Source organism: Acanthamoeba castellanii (genome assembly GCF_000313135.1).
Source record: "Acanthamoeba castellanii str. Neff unplaced genomic scaffold scf7180000084703, whole genome shotgun sequence".
Classification (NCBI taxonomy): domain Eukaryota; phylum Discosea; order Longamoebia; family Acanthamoebidae; genus Acanthamoeba; species Acanthamoeba castellanii.
The window spans coordinates 1-21269 of record NW_004457477.1 but is presented as its reverse complement, the minus strand read 5'-3'; the positions used below and the strand labels follow the sequence as shown (position 1 = coordinate 21269).

Sequence of the window (21269 nt, the reverse complement as noted above, 5' to 3'; positions counted from 1 at the left end):
CGCCCACCATCCAATGGCTCGAGGCCATGGGCGACCGCGGCCACAAGCGCGCCTACCTCTACCACTGGACCTACGAGGCCGACTGGTTCCCCAACCACTACGGCGCCTGGCACAACGAGGACGTCGTCTACCTCACCCAGCAGGGCTGCGTCCTCAACGCCCCCACGCCCTACTGCAACGTCTTCACCCCGCAGACCACCCCTGCCAGTATGCCCCTCGTTTCCAAGCTCCAGGGCTTCTGGTCCGCCTTCGCTGCCAAGGGCAAGCCCGATGTGCGCGGCTGGGACGCCTACACCCACGTTGTGGGCAGGAAGGGTAAACCCCACTACCTCTCCATCGAAAGCCCCACCTCCTTCCAGGTCAAAAGCTCGCCCATCCAGGTCAGCCAGTGCGCCTTCCTCAACACAAGGGTGTAAAAACCGCACGAGGAAGAACTGTTTGCCTGGCACATTATAATACCCTTTGTACAACACCCCCTTATTTTGGACCGGTCCCTGCTCAGCAAGTTCGCCTAGGTTGTCAATGCATATTTACGAATCAAGAGAGCAAAAAGGCTTAATCTCAGAGGATCGTAGAAACAAGTCTACTCTGCCCCTTGCAATGCCCCGTTCTTTAGAGAAGTCGTCTGCAAAGGATCCGGTCCCTGCCTGCGCAAAGTCTGCAAATTCCCACCAGTCGGAGCGCTCGGTGGGCCTACCGAGCGACGCGAATAAACAAAAAAAAAAAACTAACTCCGGAGGACACAAAACTCCACCACCCGACAAACCGAGCTAGCAACCCTGTTATTAGCCACCCACCTTGCTTGATGCCCAACCATTTCGTCTCGACGCTAGCTGTGCTGGGTGGCCTCTTCCTCTTCCTCTTCGCCGCCCTCCAAACACCTGTCTTCAACCGGTCCCTTTTACTTCGGAGCAGTGAGGACCAACCAGTCTCCAATCGCCGCCATACACAGGGCACCAATGCCACACACATGAAGAAAGAGCAGACCAACAAGCGTAAGTCACAGGTCAACACCACCCTCTCAGGGACTTAGCTGAGCTTGTTGGAATGCACAGTATGCAAAGCATCTGCATACCTTTGATTGAGCATGATGAGCTTCTGAAGTAGTAGTGTGATGATGCTTCTGCTTACTTAGTACCTGATGGGGTAGAGGCCCATAACCTGTAGAAGAGTACTGTGGTGACTGTAGGTGAAGAGAAGAGTTGTATTGATAGAAGAGAGAGAAGTGCATACAAAACAACTACCATCATTGCCTTTTATCCTTGCTTATGAGAGTGTCTGATTGGTTGCCAGTGTGCTTTGACCTTTTGACCTTTGCCTGCGCTCTTACCTTTTTGCAGGTCAATCAAAGGTATGCAGATGCTTTGATAGTTGAAGAAACTGCCCCACACTGCACTGTCAACTCAGACCTCACCCCCCATGCCACCACCTCAATGTAACCCACCTCATAGAGCAGCCCCACATTGCACATTGTCTTGCCACCACCATGGCCCACAAGAACCCATCACCACACCACTGCGCCCTACACCCCCTTACACTACAACCCACACCAACAAGTGGTCATGCAGTCCTCATAGATACCACTGCTACTCAACAGTAGCAGGTACCTTGCCTGGAAGGTGCAACACCTTGCCTATCTCCAGTCCAAGGGACTCAGAGGCATAGCCCTGGGCACCACCACACGACTGACCACCAAGTACCACCAGAAGCCAAGATTTGTGAAAGGGAATCTGAGCTCAACACCACCACAGGTGGCCAGGACAAGCTCCTCTACACCCACAAGTGACTGCACAATGGCAGACACCAGAACCCCAGCGCACCAGATAGGTGGCGCAAGAACACCAGTCACACACCACCCACCATGCACAGCAAGGACAGCCAGCAACTTGGAGTCAGTGTGGTACCTCAATTCCAGCGCCACATCACACATGGGCATGAAGTGCAAATGGTTCCACACCTATGAGCAGCTTGCCCACCACTCCATCACTCTTGGTGATGACTCCACACTGTCAGTGGTAGGCTGAGGAGATGTCCACATCACCCACTGTGTTGGAAACACTGTCATCTCACTTGTCCTCACTGATGTTCTGCATGTCCCCATCTGGCCAAGAACCTTCTGTTAACTGCCAGACTCACCCATTGTGGCCTCAACACCAAGATCATGTGGACTGGATGCAGAGTCTACAACAACATCACCCAGCACACTGGGCTGCAGCTGGTGCAGCTCAGCCACATGCTCATAGGCATGCTCCACATCCTCACTGTCAAGTGAGCACTCACAACCAGCATGGCCAAAGCAATGGCCACAGTCCTACACCATTGACTTGGGCACATCAGTGAGCCACAACTTCAAGCCTTTGCCCACCACACCCATGTTGAACTCACCCAAGGACCAGTCAACCAGTGTGAGACCTGCATATGCAGCAAGATCACACACAAGCCCATCAGGAAGGGACCCATCCTAAATGCCAGTGCACCACTGGAGCTCATCCACACACACATCAGCAGACCACTCAAGACACCTACCAAGGGAGGTTGTGCCTACTACATTACATGATTGCATACTTGAATGACAGTGGTATTGTTCTGGTGTGCTGTTGAGGTAGTTGTGTAGTGCATCAACAGCTTCATGCTTGTGGTGGAGGAGATAGACTCAAGTATGCAATCCAATCTGACCAAGGAGGCAAGTTCACCACAGCTGCATTCCAGAGAGTGCTCAGCAGCCAAGGCATTCACCACAAGACCACTCTGTGAGCACACCTGAACACAATGGGTCAGCTGAGTGTCTCAATCACATGCTACTCACCATGGTCCATGCCTACCTCATTGACTCCAGACTCAACAAGTTGTTCTGGGGAGAGGCAATGAGGACCACTGTCTACATCCTCAACCATGTCCCAGGCAAGATGCTCAACACCACCCCTTTCAAAGCCTGGTCAGGAGTACCATGTTGCACTGACCACATCTGCACCTTCAGATGCTGTGCCCATGTACTTGCCATTCACAACCAATCCAAGCTCAGTGACCAAGTGCAACCCAGTGTCTACCTTGGCCCTGCCAACAAGACCTCACACCTTCATCAGATCCTCCTCAACAACACTGAATGCATTGTTGGCAAGTGGATTTCAAGATTGTGAGCTGTTGAGCAAGCTCTGCTTGCTTGAGTATGTACAGGCTCTTGTGGAGTTGGCAGGTCCCCACGAACGCACCCCTATCAGTGCACATGGGCTCTTCAATATCAAGCTCCTGGCCAATAGCAGTGTTAACTGCCAGGTGGGTAGCCAAGGGCTTCATTGGTATGCTGCTTTCCCTCACACACTCATCACAACCCAACATCCTGTACACTACCACATATCTCAGCCACTTCATCAACATGTTCAATGACTCCCATGCCATGGCCATCAAGTGTGTGATGAGATATCTGGTCATTACCCACAACCAGGTGATCTGCTACAACAAGTCACTGATCAACCAACATGACTCAGCCACCCTCATTCCTGTTGGATACACCAACACTGACTGGGGCAACACCAACACTGACAACACTCCATCTCAGGCATCATTTTTCCTACTCACTGGAGGTCCCATCTCTTGGACATCAAAGACACAACAGTTTGTTGCTCTCTCATCAACCAAAGCCAATATCAAAGCTCTGTTCCTCCATCATCTCACACCAGCCTTTGGGAGGGATTCATTGATGAGGAGCACCCTGAGTATGTCTGTTGGCTCAACAAGAGTCTCTATGGCCTCAAGCAGGCTCCCCTACTATGGAACAAGACCATTGACCTCCACCTCAGGTCAAGTGGCTTCAATCCCACCAATGGCAATCCTTGTGTCTACATTCAGCAAATGGGGGGGGGAGACTGGCAATCATCTCCATCTATATCAACAACTAGATCTTTCCTCCTCTTTCATCTTGCTGTTTATTACTCTTAAGAATCAAAGTTGTAATTATTTGTACCCCTTTTCTCTTCTCTTTCCTCCCTAATCAAATAATAATGCTGGCAGGAACTTGAGTTGATCAACTGCAGGGGGTACAAGCACCACAGGGCTACAGGCCCTTTGCCAGAACCAACCAACCCAGCCACTGCCACTGCCACTGCCACTGCCACTGCCGCTGCCGCTGCCATGCCACACACAGACCTTATTGAGGAGGAGCACACAGCAGGACAGGTGGCTCAAGCCATGCAGGTGGAAGATGGGGTGGAATTCATCAACTCAACAGAAGCTTCCATCCCCTCCACTACAGGCCCACCACAGGCAGACAACCAATTCATGACCACAACACTGCCAACTTCAGTTCTGCAGCAGGCTGCTGTGGAGACAGTGGCCCACACACTCTGGTCCTACCTCCTGGCCACCAGCAGTGGGGGAGGAGTAGCCAGTGACCCAATCAATGATCTGCTGGGTGAGGTCAAGTGTGCCTATCTGTGCATTATAGGGACTGGTCCTCCTGACCTCATTTTTGTATGACACCAACATCAACAAACACCCACCTTCTTCTCTTTGCCTTAAGGAGTTTAAATCTGCTGGTGAAAAAAGGATTCGCTGGTCGGGGTCGCACAGGTTGGAGGTCGCTGGTTGCTCGCTGGTCGGAGGTCGCTGGTCGGGGTCGCTGGTCGGAGGTCGGGGTCGGAGGTCGGAGGTCGGGGTCGGAGGTCGCTGGTCGGGGTCGCTGGTCGGAGGTCGCTGGTCGGGGTCGCTGGTCGCTGGTCGGGGTCGCTGGTCGCTGGTCGGGGTCGGAGGTCGCTGGTCGCTGGTCGGGCCTTTCTGGTTCACTTTAAGGTGGCGGCCCAGAACGTGTTGTGTTTATTCTCCGAACTCCACATCATTTGTGTTTATTCTCCTAACTCCACGTTATTTTTCTCCTTCAACTTTTCTCTGCCCGCCAAGGTTGTCGGGCCTGAGAACGCCAAAAGCTTTTGCAGTGCTTTCCCTACCCACTGCTTTCCCTACCCAAACTTGAGGCGGAATGGAGTGGCTCCCCTTGCGCGTTGCCTTTTTCCTTCTGCTTTTGTTTTACGCCTCCGTACTTGCCCGTGAAGCTACGGAGGTAGCCTCCAAAACGTCCAGCGCCATTATTTCTTCCCCTGTGTTCAAGAGCACGCAGCAGGGGAACCTGGTCTTCGACATGGGTCTCATAGAGCCCCTGCGCGAGGTCCACATCGCAGGTCCAGGCGGTATAGTGGTCGCTGACATGGACACGCTCGCCGTGAAGCAGGTCGTCAACACCTCCACGTTGCTCCGGCTCGCCGATGCGGACCACACCGGAGTTACGATAGGGACGGAGGGGGTGGTCTGCACTTCGAGCAACTTCCTCCCCAATAATGGCCGCCCTGTGTGGGTGGTGTCGATAAGGGGTGCCGGAGTGTTCGTGCCCGACATAGGAATTTATTCCTTCGACGCCGTGTCTTGGCGGCTCGTCGCGGCACACTCTCCGCTCGAAAACCGTGTGTGGCTTCCCATCGAAGCGTCGGATTCGCGGCTGGTCATGGACGGCGGAGATGTAGAAAGGTCTCGCTTTCAGTATCGGGTCCTCTATGACACCAAGACGGGTTTCGACGCCTATCCTGTTCCCATCACGCAAGTCCTCCAGACAACAGGTAAGGATATATGTGTCGATAAAAATGTTAGTTAGTTCTCTCACCACCGCTGATTCTGTTCTTCATTCCTTTCTTTTTTGATTGGCCAAAATGCAGCACCCTCGGAGTCGGCCCCGCAGTTGGTGTTTGGCATTAACAACCTGAACTCCTCCACCGGTGTTGCGGCATTCACAGCGCTGAACTTCACGGCCTGCACCTCTCTCTGCCCATGGCCACCCGGATGCGTCCTGCAGCAGCCGAAGGTCAACCTGGCCGCGGCCTGCTCACCCAATAGCTTCGAGTCGACACATTACTACTGGTACAACTTGTACTGGGGACCCTTCAGCCCGTCCATGTTCGGGATGATGGTCACCTTCGCCTCCGCGGATGACTCAACCCACATCTGCCTTGCGGACGTGGATCCGGCAAAGGGATACAGCGTTGTGGCGGCAACGACATCAAAGCTTCCCAGCAATGTGGACCGTAGATTCGCATGGAGCGTCGAGGCGTTTGGTGATTCCGGGCGTCGTCGGCTAGCATCCGTCATAGGCTTCTATCCGCCGCATGGTGCGCAGACACGCGAGAGAGACGCTCGTGTGGATGCCTGGTTGAGAGACCAACAAGGACAGCCGCAACATATCTACTTCAACGTGACAGGGATCAGATACCCAGCTTTCAGCTTGATGGCTACAGCTGTGTCTGCGGACGCGTCGGCCTGGTTCTTCGTCAATCGCGACTACAACGGGGTCAGCTTTGTCCAGCTCGGGCGGACTATCATTGATCTACCCTCCTCCAGCTATTCATCAGCATCGCCTGACGTCAGGCCCAGCCTGGTGGCCGAAGGTCGCGCAGACTTGAGCGCAAAGGTCGGTCTGTCATCGGACCCAGCGAAGAAGCCATGGTCGCGCCACCCGACTCTGGAAACGAAGGTCGGCTCCCAGTGTTCGAACCGAGCAGAGGGTGTTTGGGTGCGAGGGGATGATAGGGACGTTCATTTGATGAAGCCAGGGGTGACCTACATCGGCAACATCAGCGCCAACGTGCAAGCGCAGTTCGCCATCGACTTGCCGTACGACCTCACATCGGTCGTGCTGACCCTCTCGGCAGAGACCAAATTCTCGCAGCCGCTGGCCATCATGACGGTCCTGAATCAGAAGGCCGCGGCGGATGTGCAGCCGCCGAAGACGCAGGCAACCATCAGTGCGGCCTTCCTGCCCAAGGTTCGGGCCTTCATCAACGTCACGTCGTCGTACAACAACAACCAGCTGTGGTCGTCCTTCGGTATCTGCGCTGAAGTGACATCGGCCGAGTCTGTCGTGGGACACAACCGCATGACCGTTCGCCAGTGGACTTTCGGCAGCGCACCCATCGCCGTGGTCCGCAGGGAGAAGGGTGAAAAGGACGACACCGTCTCCGTGCTGCAGACACAACTGAGGGACAGCCGTGGGTTCAACCTGACAGGATACCGGACGGGTCCTGTCGGACAACCGCCCAAAGTGGTCTGGAATCACCAGCTGGAGAGCAAAGGGACGCTCAAGCTGCGCAACAATGCCACCCATCTGATCGCCCTGTCTGCTGAGGGCGGCCTCCAGTCCATCGACTTTGCCTCCGGCGCCATTTCTCAGCCCGTGCCAATCAAGATTGATGTCTCTTCGGGGAACCCAGTCTCGGTGGGCTTCTCGAGAGACCGGGTCGTCATCCTCGCAGGAGGCCTAGGTGAGGTACGACGGAACTCGCCAGGGTTTCCGTTCCTGTTCACCTTCCCGGCCGACTTCAGCGATGGAGAGCAGTGCTCGCCGAGTCTCTTGGCCGATGTGGCTGTGGACAATCTGGGCTACAGCTATGTGAGCGTGGCCTGCGGCTTAACGGACCTCTACGTCTTCGGCCCGGCGGGCCGGCTCCGCTTCTTTTCGCGGTATTCTAATTCGGCGTTCCATGGATTGCCCTTTACGGCCCTACAAGACATGGCCTGCTGGGCTCGCACGTGCTATCGCGGCATAGAGCGTTACAGCGTCGGTGGGGTTCCACCCGGATACCCTCCGGTGCCATTCGTGAGACAGGAAGACAACACCTCATTACTGCTCGTGTCAAGCGCCAACAAGGTGTATGCTCTGCGTGAGGACGTGCTCGATGCGCAGAATCCTGCGTGGCAATACTCGCTGCCAATCTCCACCGGTATTGGTGGGCCATCTGTTGTGGCCGGAACGCAGATGTGGTTGCACGATAACAGCGGCCTTGTGTTGGTGGCACTGGACGCTGCGAAAGGGACCTTGTCCTCTGCCTTCACATGGCCATCTTCGTATTCCTTCCAGTCAAGGTGGCTTGGTATGACATCGACTCCAGATGGGATACTGTATGCCACTTTGGAGACCCCTTTTGGTGTCTATTTCTTTGTTATCTCCCCATAAAAGAATACACTCATTGTTTCACCTGCGTTTTTTTGGGGGGGGCCTTCTGAAGGGATGGATGAGCAAATCCACGTGGCGATCGTGTGGATGAGGGGGAGGAATGCCCTCATTGTTGAATGACTCCGGGTCATTGCTCCACCAGGTCTCGCTGTGGGTGTAGATGTATCCGTTGCTCATCACGATCTTGACCGCGGTGCGTGAAGTCGTCTCTGTCGGTTTGGCACATCGTCTCCATCTTAGGTGGAGTACATCTCGGGCTCGTCCAGCATCATCAGGACGCCCGGATCGGTGTGACACTGGTCACACAAGCCATAGAAGAAGCCACGTCCGAGACAGGTCGGGCAATACCACCTACGCGCCACACCACCACCACCCCTCGCTTTGCTGAGACCACCCAGCCTCATGAACATTTCCCACCCGTCCACATACACAAGGAGGAGCAAGGAATGCACCTCACCGGGTGCTCGTGGCACCACGCGCACTGCTGGTTGTCGACCACCAGCTGCATGGTGTGCGTGTCATTGTGTCCTCTTGAGTCCTCTTCTTGCTGCTGCGGGTTGGGTTCATCACCCTCTTCTCTTTCCACCTCTACGTCTGCCTGTCCACCATCTTGTCCCTCTTCTTCCTCCTCCTCTTCTTTGTCTTCTGCGTAAAAGTCGTCGTAGTTTAAGGCGTTGACCGTGAAGAAGACGGCTCCCCCACCACGCGCTGGCCTTGTTCGTTACCTCCGAAGCCCACAACTCGCCCAGGAACTGCGGCTTGTCGATACCCTTCCTTTCCAGGATGTCCAGAGCGTAGGCCACTTCTCTCTCACGATGGGGAACAGGCCTGTTATCTTGGCATCGAGGTTGTACATGAGTATGCTCTTGACAAGCTTGTCGATCTTGGCCTCCAGCTCCCCCCCCGGCCCATATCTGAAGCCCTGTAAACATACTCCACGTCCTTCTCTATCTCCATTGTCGTGTATTGTCTAAACGCTATTGTCCACAGTGTTATTTCTTCCTTTTTTTTATGTGTATCCCAAGGCGATGACCAATCACAACACTTTCCGCTTCAGTACAGAACGAGCCAAGGAGAGGAATGACCATCGGCGCAGGGCCACCGAGCTGATCAAGTAATTACTCAAGACCCGCGCGTGAGCAAGCGAAACAAAAGGCATCGTGTTCATCGGTAACTTCATACTCTAGATGACTCATCTCCGGGAGATGAATCTTCGCAATGAGTCCTGCGATGTTGGCATCAGTGACACCGCGCGGGGTGTAGACGATTTCATCCCACGTCTTGGAGCGTAGGAAGTTCTTCCGGGAATGCCGGATCACAACGTAATCCGGCCAGCCAGTTCAGGTCAAGGTCAACTGGGTGTTAGGCGCTTCAACCAAAGCTTCCACTGTCGTACTCGGCCGCCTCCTGCTGGTAGCGAACTGCCAAGTCACGCACCCTTGAGCTGGCTTCGGCGTACTCCATCTCCTCGCACCCACGCTCATAGTACCTGCGACTTGAAAGTGAGCATGAACGTGGAACACGCACGATGACTCCGAAAGAAAAATCCTTAACATACGCGCGGAGTGTGTGACGTACAGGTAGACTTTGCGCCTGAACATGGCGTTGAAGATCTTGTACGATGTCTCCAGGGAGTGTCGCACGCTGGTCGAATTGGAGACGAGCGTGCAGCTGCCTCGCGGCAGGCGACTGCCTTTCTCGCCCGTGGTCATGGCCGTCACAGCAGTCGTTCCCGCCACGTCATCCTCACGGCTACCGAATGACGGGCTCGGTCGCGGGTGCCACCGCCCGAAGGAATGCTTGGCATTGTCGGCGACCCAGGGCACATACCATGATACCACTAGACTATCGGTCGTCGTCGTCGGCAGCTTGGCCTCGCCTCCTTTGGCTTTGGCGGCGACAGTCGTGGTAACTTCATGCATCTGCGCCAGGGGCTCCTCGATGTCGCTGACCACACCGCTGCTGGTGTGTGGCTCGAGCTGGAAGTGCGCGTGCGAGGCGAGCAGGCGGCCCGACATCCACTGCTCCCGGGGTGCCAGCAGGTTGCCATAGTAGTAGAGCGCATCCACCAGGGCGCGCGGGGTCATGGCCGCCGCCGGCTGCCAGGAGGGCACGTGGTTGAGCGAGAGGAAGTGGAGCTGCGGATAGGGCACCAGCGTGTGGGCGAGGCTGCGCAGAGAGCTTGGGGCGTAGTTGCCCTGGCGCGTGGGGAATCGCAGAGGGTGCGTGACCTGCATTGGACCGGCAACAAGCAATCAACAGCGGCGCGTGAGTCTGTGGTGAGCTTACCTAGCTATGGGGGACCAACGTACGCCGGCGAAAGCGCGGGCGATGAGGTCGATCGGCTTGGTCGAAGGCCCGCAGAGGCCGCGGACGCGCTAGAAGCATTATTGATTGAAGTATATACTTGTCAGATTCAGCCCACCAGCAGAAAACAGTCTGACGAGCACTAAAGCGAGCGACAAAAAACGCACCTTTTCGCTGACGTAGAAGCACAGATCCGCATTTTCGATCAGATGGTACAGAGTGAGGACGATGTTATCTGCACACCCGCCAATGGGTCAGTATCGTGCGTGTGCGTGTGTGCGTGCGGCCAGAAACCGAAGGCCCCAAGAAGGGGTCACACGTACAGGGGTCTTGAGCGTGCGGCATCTCGGGAGCGGGGATCACGGACAGCGTCGACAGCAGAGTGTAGGGGTATTCCTCTTGCAGGCGAGACAGGAGCAAGGTCGTGAATCCGCCGCCACAGGCACCTTGAGCCACCCAAACGTTCCAACCAGTCAACATACGTTGTAGCACCACATTCTCGGCATTGGTGAGGTGAGGTACCTGCAACATCGTGGAAGAGCTGGAAGGCTTGGAGCGTGTCGGCGCGCTCGGCCTCCCGCCTGACCAGGTCCAGCACGTCGTCGAGGGACTCGGCGCCCTCCAAGTAGTGGCCTTGCGGCCAGCAGCCGTATAGTGTTTTGTCGGTCGTGTGGAAGCAGCTGAGCATGGTGGAAGTGGGACGGCAACCATCGTAAGCACTACCACCACACGCACAGCACCACAACCTCGCACTCCTGCTGCCCTCCCCACCCGCCAAACGCACTTTGACCGGTCGAACAGAACACTGGAGGGATGCTTCGAGGTTCCCCAGCCCTGGTTCTCCAGATCGGCGAAGACAGCGCGGGCCACCACCGACTGATCGGACCGGCCTGTGCGAGAGAACGCGCACATCACAGGAAACGAGGTCTTAGGCGAACGCATCATCAGCATCACCATTATACTCGCTACGCCTCACGTACCGGGATCTGACTCCCTGAAGTGCGAGCCGAGACCGTAGAGCGCGCGTGGTGGTATCTTGTGATTGAGCGTCAGGCCACCGGTTCCCGATGTCGCTGCGGCCGAGGGAACCAGCAGGTCGTGCTCGAGCGCCACCTGCTCCAGGTACGACGCCAGCAGCGCCTCGCCTGCAAAGATACAATAAAATAAATTAAAAAATGGCAATAATTCCATAATAGAAATAAATAAATAAATACGAATAAAAAGAAGAAATCAAGTATTGCAAGGGCGCGCACCGATGATGCCGGTGCTGATTTGGATGAGGGGCGATGGACCCAAGGGGCCAACGTTGCGCACAGGCTGCTGCCAGCGCTGGCGAGACAGGAGGCGCCATTGGTGGGCGATGGCGGCAGTGCGCAGGGGCGCAAAGGGCGGCGGTGCAGTGCTGGCCACGGCTCCGGTGTTCGCCTCGAGCGCAGTCTCGCTGCCCAGGGCGAGGGCGCAAAAGGTGCGGCACACCTGGGCGAGCCGCACGACGTCCGCCAGCGGTCCGAACTCCAATTGCTGCAACACGTGCCACCACACCTCCGCCGGAAGCAGCTCCAGCGCACACTTCGCCGGCACCACCTCTTCTCCCTCCGCCATCATCTCATGAAAATAAGTAAATTAATAAATTAATAAATACACAACAATATTTGTTTTTATTTGGCGAGGCCGAGAGCGCCGCTGCCATCGCCGCTACCGCAAAAACCCGTGAAATGCTAGCAGCCGCCGAGCTCGACGCTTCGAAATGCGCGTCCAGGCCACAGGTGTTTGCGTTTGCGTCTCGCCGTCGTCGCCAGAGTCCCACGATCTTGCATACATTGACACGCCTCGCCGCTGACGCAACGTTGTGTGGCAGTCACAACATGTTGCCAGCGTCGAAAGCGCGCACCGACAGCGATGAGTGTGAGGAGGTGGGCGGAATACCCGACGCGCGCACTCGTGCTGCCGCTGTGTCGCGTGCTCGGATTAGCGCAGCGTGCTCGGCGGTGACCACTTGACACGCGCTCGCGCCTTCGTGACATCGTCAGGCCTTGCCGAGCCGCCAACTTGATGACAAGCCAAGTTGAGTCGAGTCGGGCTTGCACCACGTCTGCTCGTCGGACCAAGTTTGTGTGTCGAGCCAAGTTTGTGCTGGAGGCTAGTTGCGACGACGGGCACGCTGCGCAAAATAGTGCTCGCGGCGAGTGCGCGACGGCATCCCGCAGCAGGCATCAGTCCAAACGCGGCTCGATGCAAGCTCGACTTGGCTCTCGGTCCAACACAAACTTGGTCTGACGCAAACCTGGCGCAAGCCCGACCCTACCAGAGGTGGTCCGGTTGTCGTCCCTGTACTGGGGTCGTCGTCGGGCTCCGTGGTCTTGGGGGCGTGTTCGGCTGTGTTGCAGCTTTTGGTCACGCGCTTTGCTGAGCCTGCTCCATGGCAAGCCGTTGGAGCTCAACACAAACTCGGTCCGACGCACACCTGGCGCTAACAAACGAGGGCTTGGTGTCTTGCCGACTCATCCGACACAAACGCGACACGACGCCGCGCTGCGCCAACCGCCACAACGTCCCCGCGCGAGCAAACAAGAGCTGTGAATTGCGACCTGTGGCGACCTGTGAATTGCGACCTGTGGCGCCTTGCGCATTGCGCATAGCGACTTGCGAATTGCGACCTGTGGCGACTTGCGACTTGCGAATTGCGACCTGCGAATGCGCCAGAGAAAAGCCAGGCTTTGCGTAACCGATTGCTTTTGGCCGCGTGTACACCATGAGTTAACCAGTTTATTGGGACCTGGCGATGTGGCTGTAGAGGGGGAGGAGGAGGTGCTGATACAAGTACGACGCCCTGCCCATGGCATCGGCAGCGTGGGCCATCGGTCCACCTCGGCGAGAAACGGGAACAGCTCGCCGCAGCACCAGTCAAGCAGGGCGTTGATTACCTGCAGCTGGTCCACTTGGCTGCCACACGACGATTCCACCGCGGTCGAGGATCCGTCGTTGCCTTGGCGCTCGATGGCGCGCTGCAGGTGGACCCTCTTCCTCTTGAGGTTCTTCTCCACGAGAGTGCTCATCTCGGCACCGCTGGCCGACGCCAGGACCGTGTAGGGTACTTCGGCCAGCTCGAAGACGAACGGCGTTGGCAGCCTGTGCCACGCCAGGTTTAGCCGCTCGTCAGTCGTCCGCTTCTCCATGTTACACGCCGGGGACGGTTGCTCGCCGTTGGACAGGTGCTTGTCGGTCATGGCGCGTATTCTCGCCCACTCCTGCTGCTCCTGATCGAGCCGCGTCCGGTCGTTGTCCTCGGCACGCCGTTTCTCCTCGTCCTGCAGGTGTCCGGCTTCCGGGACATCGCAAGGCTCGCCAGGGGCGTGATCGTGGGGTTGGCGCTCAGCTCGTGCTGATGACCCCTGCTCCGACTCGCCCTCCCGCCGTCTCCGTTTGTCACGGCCGGATCCCTGGTGGTGGTGATGGGCTGGCCGCGCGTGCGACGAACGGGTGAAGTGGTCTGTCCTCTCTCTCGAACGCTTCCTGCCGCGAGCCGCGTCTGACGTCGTCCCCATGTGCTTGTTGTGCTCGTGCTCTTGAGAATAGTCGCGTGTCGGACTTGATCTTGATCTTGATTGGTGCCAGTTTCGCCGCGGCTCGTAGTGAGTGTGTTGGTGAGTGTGCTGGTGAGAGTGATGACGCTTGGCTTCTGCACGACAGTCCGTGTCTCTGGGCCGATAGGGTCGGTTGTCGTGACTCCTCTTGTCGGAGGACCTCCCCCAACCTTGTCGCACGTCGTTGCGCTGATTCTCTGGGCCGCGAGCCCATGACCGGCGCTCGGTTGGCCTGTCTGCGGTAAGAAGCGGGCTGGTCCGTCAGGCTGCCATGCCTCTCAGGAAGAAAGCGCACTGGAGGAACGGTGTACCCTCTCGTGCGTGACCGGCCGGGATCGCCGGCCGGCCTGGTGGACCCCCCCGCTGGTATGATGGTTGTTGTGGACCAAACGTGAAGCTCTGACGCTCAGGCTGAGGTGGCTCGTACGACGGCGAATCCGGATGAAACTCTTCGCCAGACTGGATCTCCTCGCCCTGCTGCCAGGGCGCCCCATTGGAAGCGACTCCGCGCTTGGTAAGGTGATGCAGCCTTGGGGAGTGAAGAGAGATGGCGACGCGGAAGGTGCGTACCAAACGAGAGGAAAGAGTGGTTCCTGGTCTCCTCGGCTCTGTCGCCTGATATTGTTTGTTGTGGTTGTCCTGATGGCCGGCGCTGGTGGCGGTGGGCTGATCGTTGGCGCTTCTCTTCCAGTGCTGGTCCGTATGATCTTCCTCGTCTTCGAGGTCGCCCAAGAGCGCTCCGATGTCCATCTCGGCCCACTCCATCCAGCGTTCTCTCCCCGCTCCCTCAGCGCTCGCCGCGTCTTCCCTATCATCATCGACCCTCGAGTCGGATCGGTCACTTGGTGTGGGGTCGGGGGAAGAGCACCGAGGATCGGGAGGCGGGAGGACGCCATCTTCCGGCCCCGGGATCGCGGTGGCAAGGTGGGTCGCAATGGGCTCCTCCGCAGCATTACCGTCCTCCTGATTGGCAATGAGCACAGTTAGGACTTCACCCCATCACTACACAGAGAAACCAGTACCTCCGGGCAGTCTGGCACCGTAGGCACAAGGAGGTCAGGCTCGTCAGTGCTGGCGGTGACAGTGCAGATGCCATCTGGCGTGGACTCGATGAGCCGCATGTAGGCTGACTTGACGCGGGCCAGCAGGTCGTCGATCGTGTCAACACTGACACCTCCATGGCCTCCATTGGCGGCAGTGATGGACTGAAGGTAGTGCGCTACCTTGTCAGCCACGTGGTCCTGCTGCCCGACCAATGGGTGGTCGTCATGTGGCAGCATGTCGAGGTCATCGGGTGTGGCATTGCCTTCCTTTGCGCCCAGGAGGACTGCAGCGTTCTGGGCTGCCAGTCCCACGTGTGAGGTGCTTGGCCCAGGGGTGAGAGGACCTTCTTGATGAGCAGCCAGTGATGGTGGTGGTGAGGCCTCAGCTTCATCGTTCTTCACCTTCTTGCACTTGCTCTGGTTGACGTTGCGGTTTAGCTTGTAGCCCTTGAAGGTGGCCAGCCCGAGTCCCTGCCTCATATGTGAGCACAGTGCGTGCTTCAACTTGAACCTTCCATGCAGTCCGAAGGAGAAGAGGGAGAGGGGAAAATGTACGAGGCTGTCCCTGTCCCAGGGCCAAGGATTGGCGCAGGGCTTCTTCCGCCGCAGTAGGCTTGGGTCCAGCAGCGCCTGGCAAGCCCAGCAGCAGAGCTGCTTCTTCTCTTGGGCCGTCCACTGCGGGTGGTGCGCACACTTGGCGTAGCGCAGACTCCTTGGTTTGGCCACGACAGGGGAAGAAGGAGAGAGCCCGTGGTCGGCTGGTGCCTCCTTCTCCATCTTCTTGGCGTTTAATGTCATTTAATGGCGTTTAATGTCATTTAATGCCGGCCTTTTAATTTAGCGCAGGGCAACGCCAATCCTGAAATACCGCCGTTGGTTTGTGGCGCGACTGTTGGAGCTCCTGCGCACTGCTAGTCTCTCATCGGCCATAGCCACGCACACAGTGACAACCACCCCACCATGAGCACAGGCCAGGCACCACGTCCTGTTGAGTACAGGAAGAGGGTAGTGGTCGGCAAGGAGAAAGTCGGTCTGTTCCGTCCTGCCGCCGGCGTCCAGCTGCTGCTTACGCAGTCATTCCCTGGTCTAAGTTTGGTGCAAGACCTGCCGGTCAAAGGGGGAGGTGCTGCTGGCCGCTCTTTGATCCGCACATCGCCGCCGGATCTGCCGACCACCATGGCATGCCCAAGGTTGATGGCAACGGCCGAGGCTCGTGGATGCGCCTGGCCATGGGCTACACGGTGAGCCCCGAGGCCGTCCGTGACGGGCTGGACAGACTGCTGAGCCTGCATGTCGTTCCGGCCGCATCTTGATCGCCGTCTGTTCTTCTGCCCCTTTTATTTCCCCCGCGTTGTTGTCGCGCCCCAATGTGCATCCTACGGCGATGGCAACAACAAAGAGGGACCAAAGCCCATATCGTACAAGCAGCAGCTCTATTAGCCGTGCGCCGGGCAGCCAGGTCATTCATTTTCTACTCGACTCCAGCAGCCTGCTCTGTCTGCCTGTCTGTCTATCTATCTCTCTATCTCACGCTTGCGCACAATGGAACACAGCTCTCTTGCGCCGATTGCCGTCAAGGTTGAACCCGACGCCGAATTGCCTGCCGCTACCGTTGCTTCCGCTGCCCGCGCACCCTGCCGCGACCGGTCGACGCACCACGACCGACAGTAGCGCTTTGGTCTCGGGCCGGCCCAACAAGCGCCTCCGCGCGCGCCCCGACGAGGAACCGATCGACGCCGACCGCCAGACCATCACGCTCAAACAAGCCGTGGGCCAGTTCATCCGCCAATGCACGGTCAGCGCTTATGACAGAGAGGAGAACGAGCACGTCCTGGGCGTGCCCGTCGGCGTGCTCCTACCTGACCGCCGCGCAGCTCGCGCTGATCTGGCGCGCCTTTGGATCTCGGCCCCGATGATGGCGAGTGTCGTTACGATGCCGAGCGAGACGCGCGGTTCGTGTCGGCGGTCCTCTCGGCCCTGACCGAGCGTGGGAAGGCCAAGGCCAGGCTCGATGATGGTCCGTGGCGCAGCAAGGACCCCCAATGGCGCTACCCGCAGCACTGTGGCGAACCGACCGCCGTGTTTGAAGGATGGATCGTCGGGTGCGATCTGCTGCATCGGTACAACCCGCTGGTGCCCGCCGACCCGTATGCGTCCCACAGGCTCTACGCGCAGATCACCTGCTTTGAGCTGGACCACGCGAGCTCGGCCATCCACTACGTACCGCTAGAGTACATCACGCCCGCGCAGTTGGCGCTTCTCAAGCAAGCGCACGGCTTCTGCACGCCCGAGGACCAGCACGAGTGTCCCGCCGTCGATACCGTCTACGATTGGCTCAATGCGATCGACAGTTCCGGGCTGGTTCGGTACGCCAAGAGGCCGGGCACCGTGTCTTGCGAGCCGCGCAACGTCGTACCCTTTACGATACTCGGCCCCACCTACTGAGCGCGCCAAACTCTACGCGCTCACCTCTTTGTTGTTGTGCGCAGACGATGGGCCGGCAATGTTGAGGAGCGCACGTGACGAAAGCACGTGTTCCTCAAGTGATCGAACGTGGAGGAAGTCGCAACGAAAAACACCATCAACATCACAATGTGAGTCCGTCGAGAAATGACACATCTTTGTACCACCACTCACATGGATGGGGGCAAGTGCAAAGTCACATTCCAGAAAGTCCTCTACATGCCAGAGCTAGCTAAGAATCTACTCTCAACAGCACACATTGCCAGCAAGGGCTGCCAACTCACCATCAATGTGCAGGGCTGCCAAGTCAACAATCACCAAGGCCAAACAATCCTACACACCAAGGCCCAAGGCAACATGCTGATCATACCCATCAAGCCCAACTTGCCCTCACACCAGGTCAACACTGTCCATCAGCTCCCAACCCTCAATGAGCTACACCACCATTTCAGTCACACCAGGGAGAAGCAACTTTGTGCCACCCTCAAGGCCCTTGACATTGAAGCTACAGACTCCCCACTCCATGCCTGCCTCATCTGCAAGAAGGGCAAGCAGACCCACAAGCCAATCCAGTCAGGGCCTGCGCCTCAAGCCACTGCACTGCTCAAGCACGTGCACTCCAACATCTGCGGCCCCTTCCCCATTCCCACACATGAAGGCAAGCGCTTCTTCATCAGCTTCATCAACAACTACAGCAGGTATGCCATGATCTACCTGCTGCGCAATAAAAGTGGTGCTCACCTCATTTAAGCATTATCTCATCACCACACCCAATGGGAAGAGGTGCCAGAAGCTGCAATCAGACCAAGGTGGTGAGTACACTGGATCAGAGTTCCAGAGGTTCCTGCACAAGCAAGGCATTGTCCACAAGAAGGTAGCCCTGCACACACCAGAACACAACAGAGTAGCCAAGCAATTCAACCATACCATCATCAACATGGTGCAGTGCATGCTCTTCAACAGCAGCCTGCCCAAGAGCTTCTGGGGCAAAGCACTTGCAACAGTGGTCATGATCAACAATCAGCTCTCCACTGTTGCCAACCAAGGCCGCCTGCTGATGTCAACCTGGGACAACAACCAACGCCTCACACTACATGAGATACACCAGTTCAGATGCCCAGTCTCAACACTGACACCCTCCAGCAACCAAGACAAGCTCAAGTCACATGTGCACAAGGGAATCTACCTTGGACCCACACAGAATGACTCAACTCATCATCATGTCCTCATCAACAGCTGAGTACTGGAGTCCAGAGAGGTCACCTTCTACAATGACCTCCCTGCCACATCACCTGAAGAGCCAAGCATCAATGATCTACTCAAGATCCCAGGGCTGCATGTGGAGAACAGGACACCCTACAAGGAGATGAGCCAGTGTGAAGACCAGGAGTTGGACAACAACCTCAATGCAGGCGACATGGACAACATGCCCACACAAGGACGCTCCCTTTCCCAACTCCACGCACAGCTGGCACAAGACAACACTCCTACCCCACCAGCAGATGAGGAAGAAGAAACAATCCACATGACTGACACAGCCAATGAGGCAGAGCTGACAAACAACAACACTGAATGTGAGAAGAGCAATGACATGATGACCTGTCAGCCTCCTGTCTGGCGACTTGCAAAAATGATGTGGCACAACCAGAACCCAAGCGATGACCATCTCAGCCAGCACCTGTCAACCAGTGACATGACAACCCATGAACTTGGCTCCAAGTGACCACAAGGTTGGCCTACGCCAAAGAAACCACTGCCACACAAGAGACAGCTGAACCAACTGCTGACTGATGGCATGTACCTCACACTAGTAGTCATTGAAGATGAGCTAGTGCATGCACAGACCCCCAACAGCTACTGAGAAGCTATCCAGTCACCTGAAGCCGACCAGTGGCTCAAGGCCATGATGGAGGAGATTGAAGTGCTCACCTGCAACTGTGTCTTCAAGTTGGAGCCACTGCCTGCAGGAAGAAAGGCCATTGGGGCACGTTGGCTGTTCAAGATCAAGGGCCTTGCCAATGGCATGATCAACCGCTTCAAGGCCCAATGGGTGGGCAAGGGGTACTTGCAACAGCCCAGAATCAATTTCAATGAAACCTTCTCCCCCATCATGTGCATTGAGAATCTACAACTCCTGCTGGCCATCACAACTGCACTCAACCTCAAGATCCATCAGTTGGATGTGGACACTGCATTTCTCAACGCCAAGCTTACTGAGGAGGTGTACATCAAACAACCAGAAGGCTTTGTTGACCCCAACAACCCACACCACATGTGCAGACTGCTAAAGAGCCTTTATGGCTTAAAGCAGGCCCCACATGAGTGGAACCACACCCTTGATGCTCATCTTTGTGACAACAACTTCAAGCCAACAGTCACTGACCTGTGCATCTATGTCTGTCAACAGGAAGACCATCAACTAGTTGTGATTGCTGTCTATGTCAATGATTGTACAATCATCACTCCCAAGCACCTCCTCAATGAGACCAAGAACGTGCTACACCAACACTTCAAGATGAAGGACCTGGGCGAAGCTGAATCCATCCTCAGCATCAAGATTCACTGAGACTGAAAGAAAGGGACACTCTACATCCACCAACTGGCCAAGATCCTTGAGCTTCTCCATGACTACCACCTGCACAACTCAAACCCCATCATGACGCCAATGGAGCCTGGACTCAACCTGCTGAAGCTGGATCGCACAGCCAACGAAGACAGGAGCCTGCCTTACCACTTGGTGGTGGGTAGACTATGCTACCTGGCCCATTTGACTTGACCTGACATCGCCTTTGCTGTCAATGTGCTGAGTCAACACCTCGCAGCCTACTCCAAGGCACACTGGAGTGCAGCCAAGCACCTGCTACAGTACCTACAAGGAATGATTCACTACACAATCAAGTTCAACTGCTTGAGTCTTGAAGACCACACTTGGCATTCAACAACTGGAATCGTCTGCACCCTACTCAGCGCGCCCATCTACTGGTCTTTGAAATCACAACGCTGCATCGCGCTGTCCACCTGCGAAGCGGAGTACAACTCGCTGACGGAGGCAGCCAAGCAGTCAGTCTATCTTTGTGACATCTGCGACGACCTCAGCCTCACATCGAGCAGACCAACAATCATCTACAACAACAACCAGGCGGCGCTCAAGATCGCCAACTCCAACCCTGGCAAGCACCACCCACGATCAAAGCACTACGCAGTCAAGCTCACGTACCTTCAAGAGTTGATCGCCAATGGACACGTCAAGCTACGCCACTACCCCTCTCAAGACATGCCCGCCGACGCGCTCACCAAGGCCTCCGGACGAACGCGCGTCATTGAGCAGCTGAAGTTATTCAGCATGTTCGATTCCCCGGTTTCGATCAAGGGGCGTGTTGAGGAGCGCACGTGACGAAAGCACGTGTTCCTCAAGTGATCAAACGCGGAGGAAGTCGCAACGAAAAACACCATCAACATCACAATGTGAGTCCGTCGAGAAATGGAACTCCGGACACAACTCACCAATAAAAGGGCTACGAAGACAACGACTCAGTTGTCTCTCGTCTCTCTCTCACCACACGAGCACGCTCTGCTCAACAGGCAAAGCCGATGGAACAGAGTTTGCGCCACGCCACGATTCAAAGCACAATCTGGCGCTTTCTTTTCTTTGTCATTGTTTGTTTGCGTGTGTGTCGGTCCGGTTTGCCACTGTGGCGGCACCGCAGCGGACCAGCTGTGGCGTTTGCCAACAAACCAACGGCCGGCGCGCATCACAATCCGCAGCCAAACGGGGTATGGGGCGCCCGGCATTGCCGACCGGCGCACAACCGCCGCCGCGGCAGCTCTGGCGATGTCACACCCTGCGAGCTTTGTTTTGCCGTCGGCAAGACCCAAGAGCGG

The 21269-nt window shown here is 56.6% G+C and overlaps 13 protein-coding genes across 13 annotated transcripts; 10 read left to right on the top strand and 3 right to left on the bottom strand.

The window, feature by feature from the left end:
• Positions 1–26: 26 nt before the first annotated feature.
• Positions 27–416, top strand: ACA1_136850 (uncharacterized protein; the record flags this gene model as incomplete). Its single annotated transcript, XM_004340354.1, has 1 exon — positions 27–416. The coding sequence occupies one exon, from the start codon at positions 27–29 to the stop codon at positions 414–416; it is 390 nt and encodes a 129-aa protein (XP_004340402.1).
• A 1512-nt stretch (positions 417–1928) lies between these two features.
• Positions 1929–2272, top strand: ACA1_136840 (uncharacterized protein; the record flags this gene model as incomplete). The annotated part of the gene is made up of 2 exons (XM_004340353.1): positions 1929–2015; positions 2111–2272. The coding sequence occupies 2 exons, from the start codon at positions 1929–1931 to the stop codon at positions 2270–2272; spliced, it is 249 nt and encodes an 82-aa protein (XP_004340401.1).
• A 535-nt stretch (positions 2273–2807) lies between these two features.
• On the top strand, positions 2808–3137 carry ACA1_136830 (uncharacterized protein; the record flags this gene model as incomplete). Its single annotated transcript, XM_004340352.1, has 1 exon — positions 2808–3137. The coding sequence occupies one exon, from the start codon at positions 2808–2810 to the stop codon at positions 3135–3137; it is 330 nt and encodes a 109-aa protein (XP_004340400.1).
• A 161-nt stretch (positions 3138–3298) lies between these two features.
• Positions 3299–3936, top strand: ACA1_136820 (reverse transcriptase (rna-dependent dna polymerase) protein; the record flags this gene model as incomplete). The annotated part of the gene is made up of 2 exons (XM_004340351.1): positions 3299–3654; positions 3678–3936. The coding sequence occupies 2 exons, from the start codon at positions 3299–3301 to the stop codon at positions 3934–3936; spliced, it is 615 nt and encodes a 204-aa protein (XP_004340399.1).
• A 1195-nt stretch (positions 3937–5131) lies between these two features.
• Positions 5132–6399, top strand: ACA1_136810 (uncharacterized protein; the record flags this gene model as incomplete). Its single annotated transcript, XM_004340350.1, has 4 exons — positions 5132–5603; positions 5700–6149; positions 6276–6328; positions 6379–6399. The coding sequence occupies 4 exons, from the start codon at positions 5132–5134 to the stop codon at positions 6397–6399; spliced, it is 996 nt and encodes a 331-aa protein (XP_004340398.1).
• Positions 6400–6580: 181 nt separating this feature from the next.
• ACA1_136800 (uncharacterized protein) lies at positions 6581–7990 on the top strand (the record flags this gene model as incomplete). Its single annotated transcript, XM_004340349.1, has 1 exon — positions 6581–7990. One exon carries the CDS (start codon positions 6581–6583, stop codon positions 7988–7990), a length of 1410 nt encoding a protein of 469 aa, XP_004340397.1.
• Positions 7991–9361: 1371 nt separating this feature from the next.
• On the bottom strand, positions 9362–11899 carry ACA1_136790 (Tubulin/FtsZ family, GTPase domain containing protein; the record flags this gene model as incomplete). Its single annotated transcript, XM_004340348.1, has 9 exons — positions 9362–9479; positions 9569–10221; positions 10303–10368; positions 10465–10532; positions 10621–10743; positions 10820–10977; positions 11082–11187; positions 11278–11442; positions 11551–11899. 9 exons carry the CDS (start codon positions 11897–11899, stop codon positions 9362–9364), a joined length of 1806 nt encoding a protein of 601 aa, XP_004340396.1.
• Positions 11900–12798: 899 nt separating this feature from the next.
• ACA1_136780 (uncharacterized protein) lies at positions 12799–14646 on the bottom strand (the record flags this gene model as incomplete). Its single annotated transcript, XM_004340347.1, has 5 exons — positions 12799–12829; positions 12910–12991; positions 13122–14117; positions 14193–14358; positions 14452–14646. The coding sequence occupies 5 exons, from the start codon at positions 14644–14646 to the stop codon at positions 12799–12801; spliced, it is 1470 nt and encodes a 489-aa protein (XP_004340395.1).
• Positions 14647–14864: 218 nt separating this feature from the next.
• Positions 14865–15701, bottom strand: ACA1_136770 (uncharacterized protein; the record flags this gene model as incomplete). Its single annotated transcript, XM_004340346.1, has 2 exons — positions 14865–15395; positions 15480–15701. 2 exons carry the CDS (start codon positions 15699–15701, stop codon positions 14865–14867), a joined length of 753 nt encoding a protein of 250 aa, XP_004340394.1.
• Positions 15702–16466: 765 nt separating this feature from the next.
• ACA1_136760 (uncharacterized protein) lies at positions 16467–17369 on the top strand (the record flags this gene model as incomplete). The annotated part of the gene is made up of 3 exons (XM_004340345.1): positions 16467–16570; positions 16593–16773; positions 16848–17369. 3 exons carry the CDS (start codon positions 16467–16469, stop codon positions 17367–17369), a joined length of 807 nt encoding a protein of 268 aa, XP_004340393.1.
• A 375-nt stretch (positions 17370–17744) lies between these two features.
• On the top strand, positions 17745–18137 carry ACA1_136750 (uncharacterized protein; the record flags this gene model as incomplete). Its single annotated transcript, XM_004340344.1, has 2 exons — positions 17745–17959; positions 18086–18137. 2 exons carry the CDS (start codon positions 17745–17747, stop codon positions 18135–18137), a joined length of 267 nt encoding a protein of 88 aa, XP_004340392.1.
• A 1156-nt stretch (positions 18138–19293) lies between these two features.
• On the top strand, positions 19294–19953 carry ACA1_136740 (GagPol, putative; the record flags this gene model as incomplete). The annotated part of the gene is made up of 1 exon (XM_004340343.1): positions 19294–19953. The coding sequence occupies one exon, from the start codon at positions 19294–19296 to the stop codon at positions 19951–19953; it is 660 nt and encodes a 219-aa protein (XP_004340391.1).
• A 90-nt stretch (positions 19954–20043) lies between these two features.
• ACA1_136730 (Copia protein (Gagint-pol protein), putative) lies at positions 20044–20781 on the top strand (the record flags this gene model as incomplete). The annotated part of the gene is made up of 2 exons (XM_004340342.1): positions 20044–20131; positions 20210–20781. 2 exons carry the CDS (start codon positions 20044–20046, stop codon positions 20779–20781), a joined length of 660 nt encoding a protein of 219 aa, XP_004340390.1.
• Positions 20782–21269: the final 488 nt, after the last annotated feature.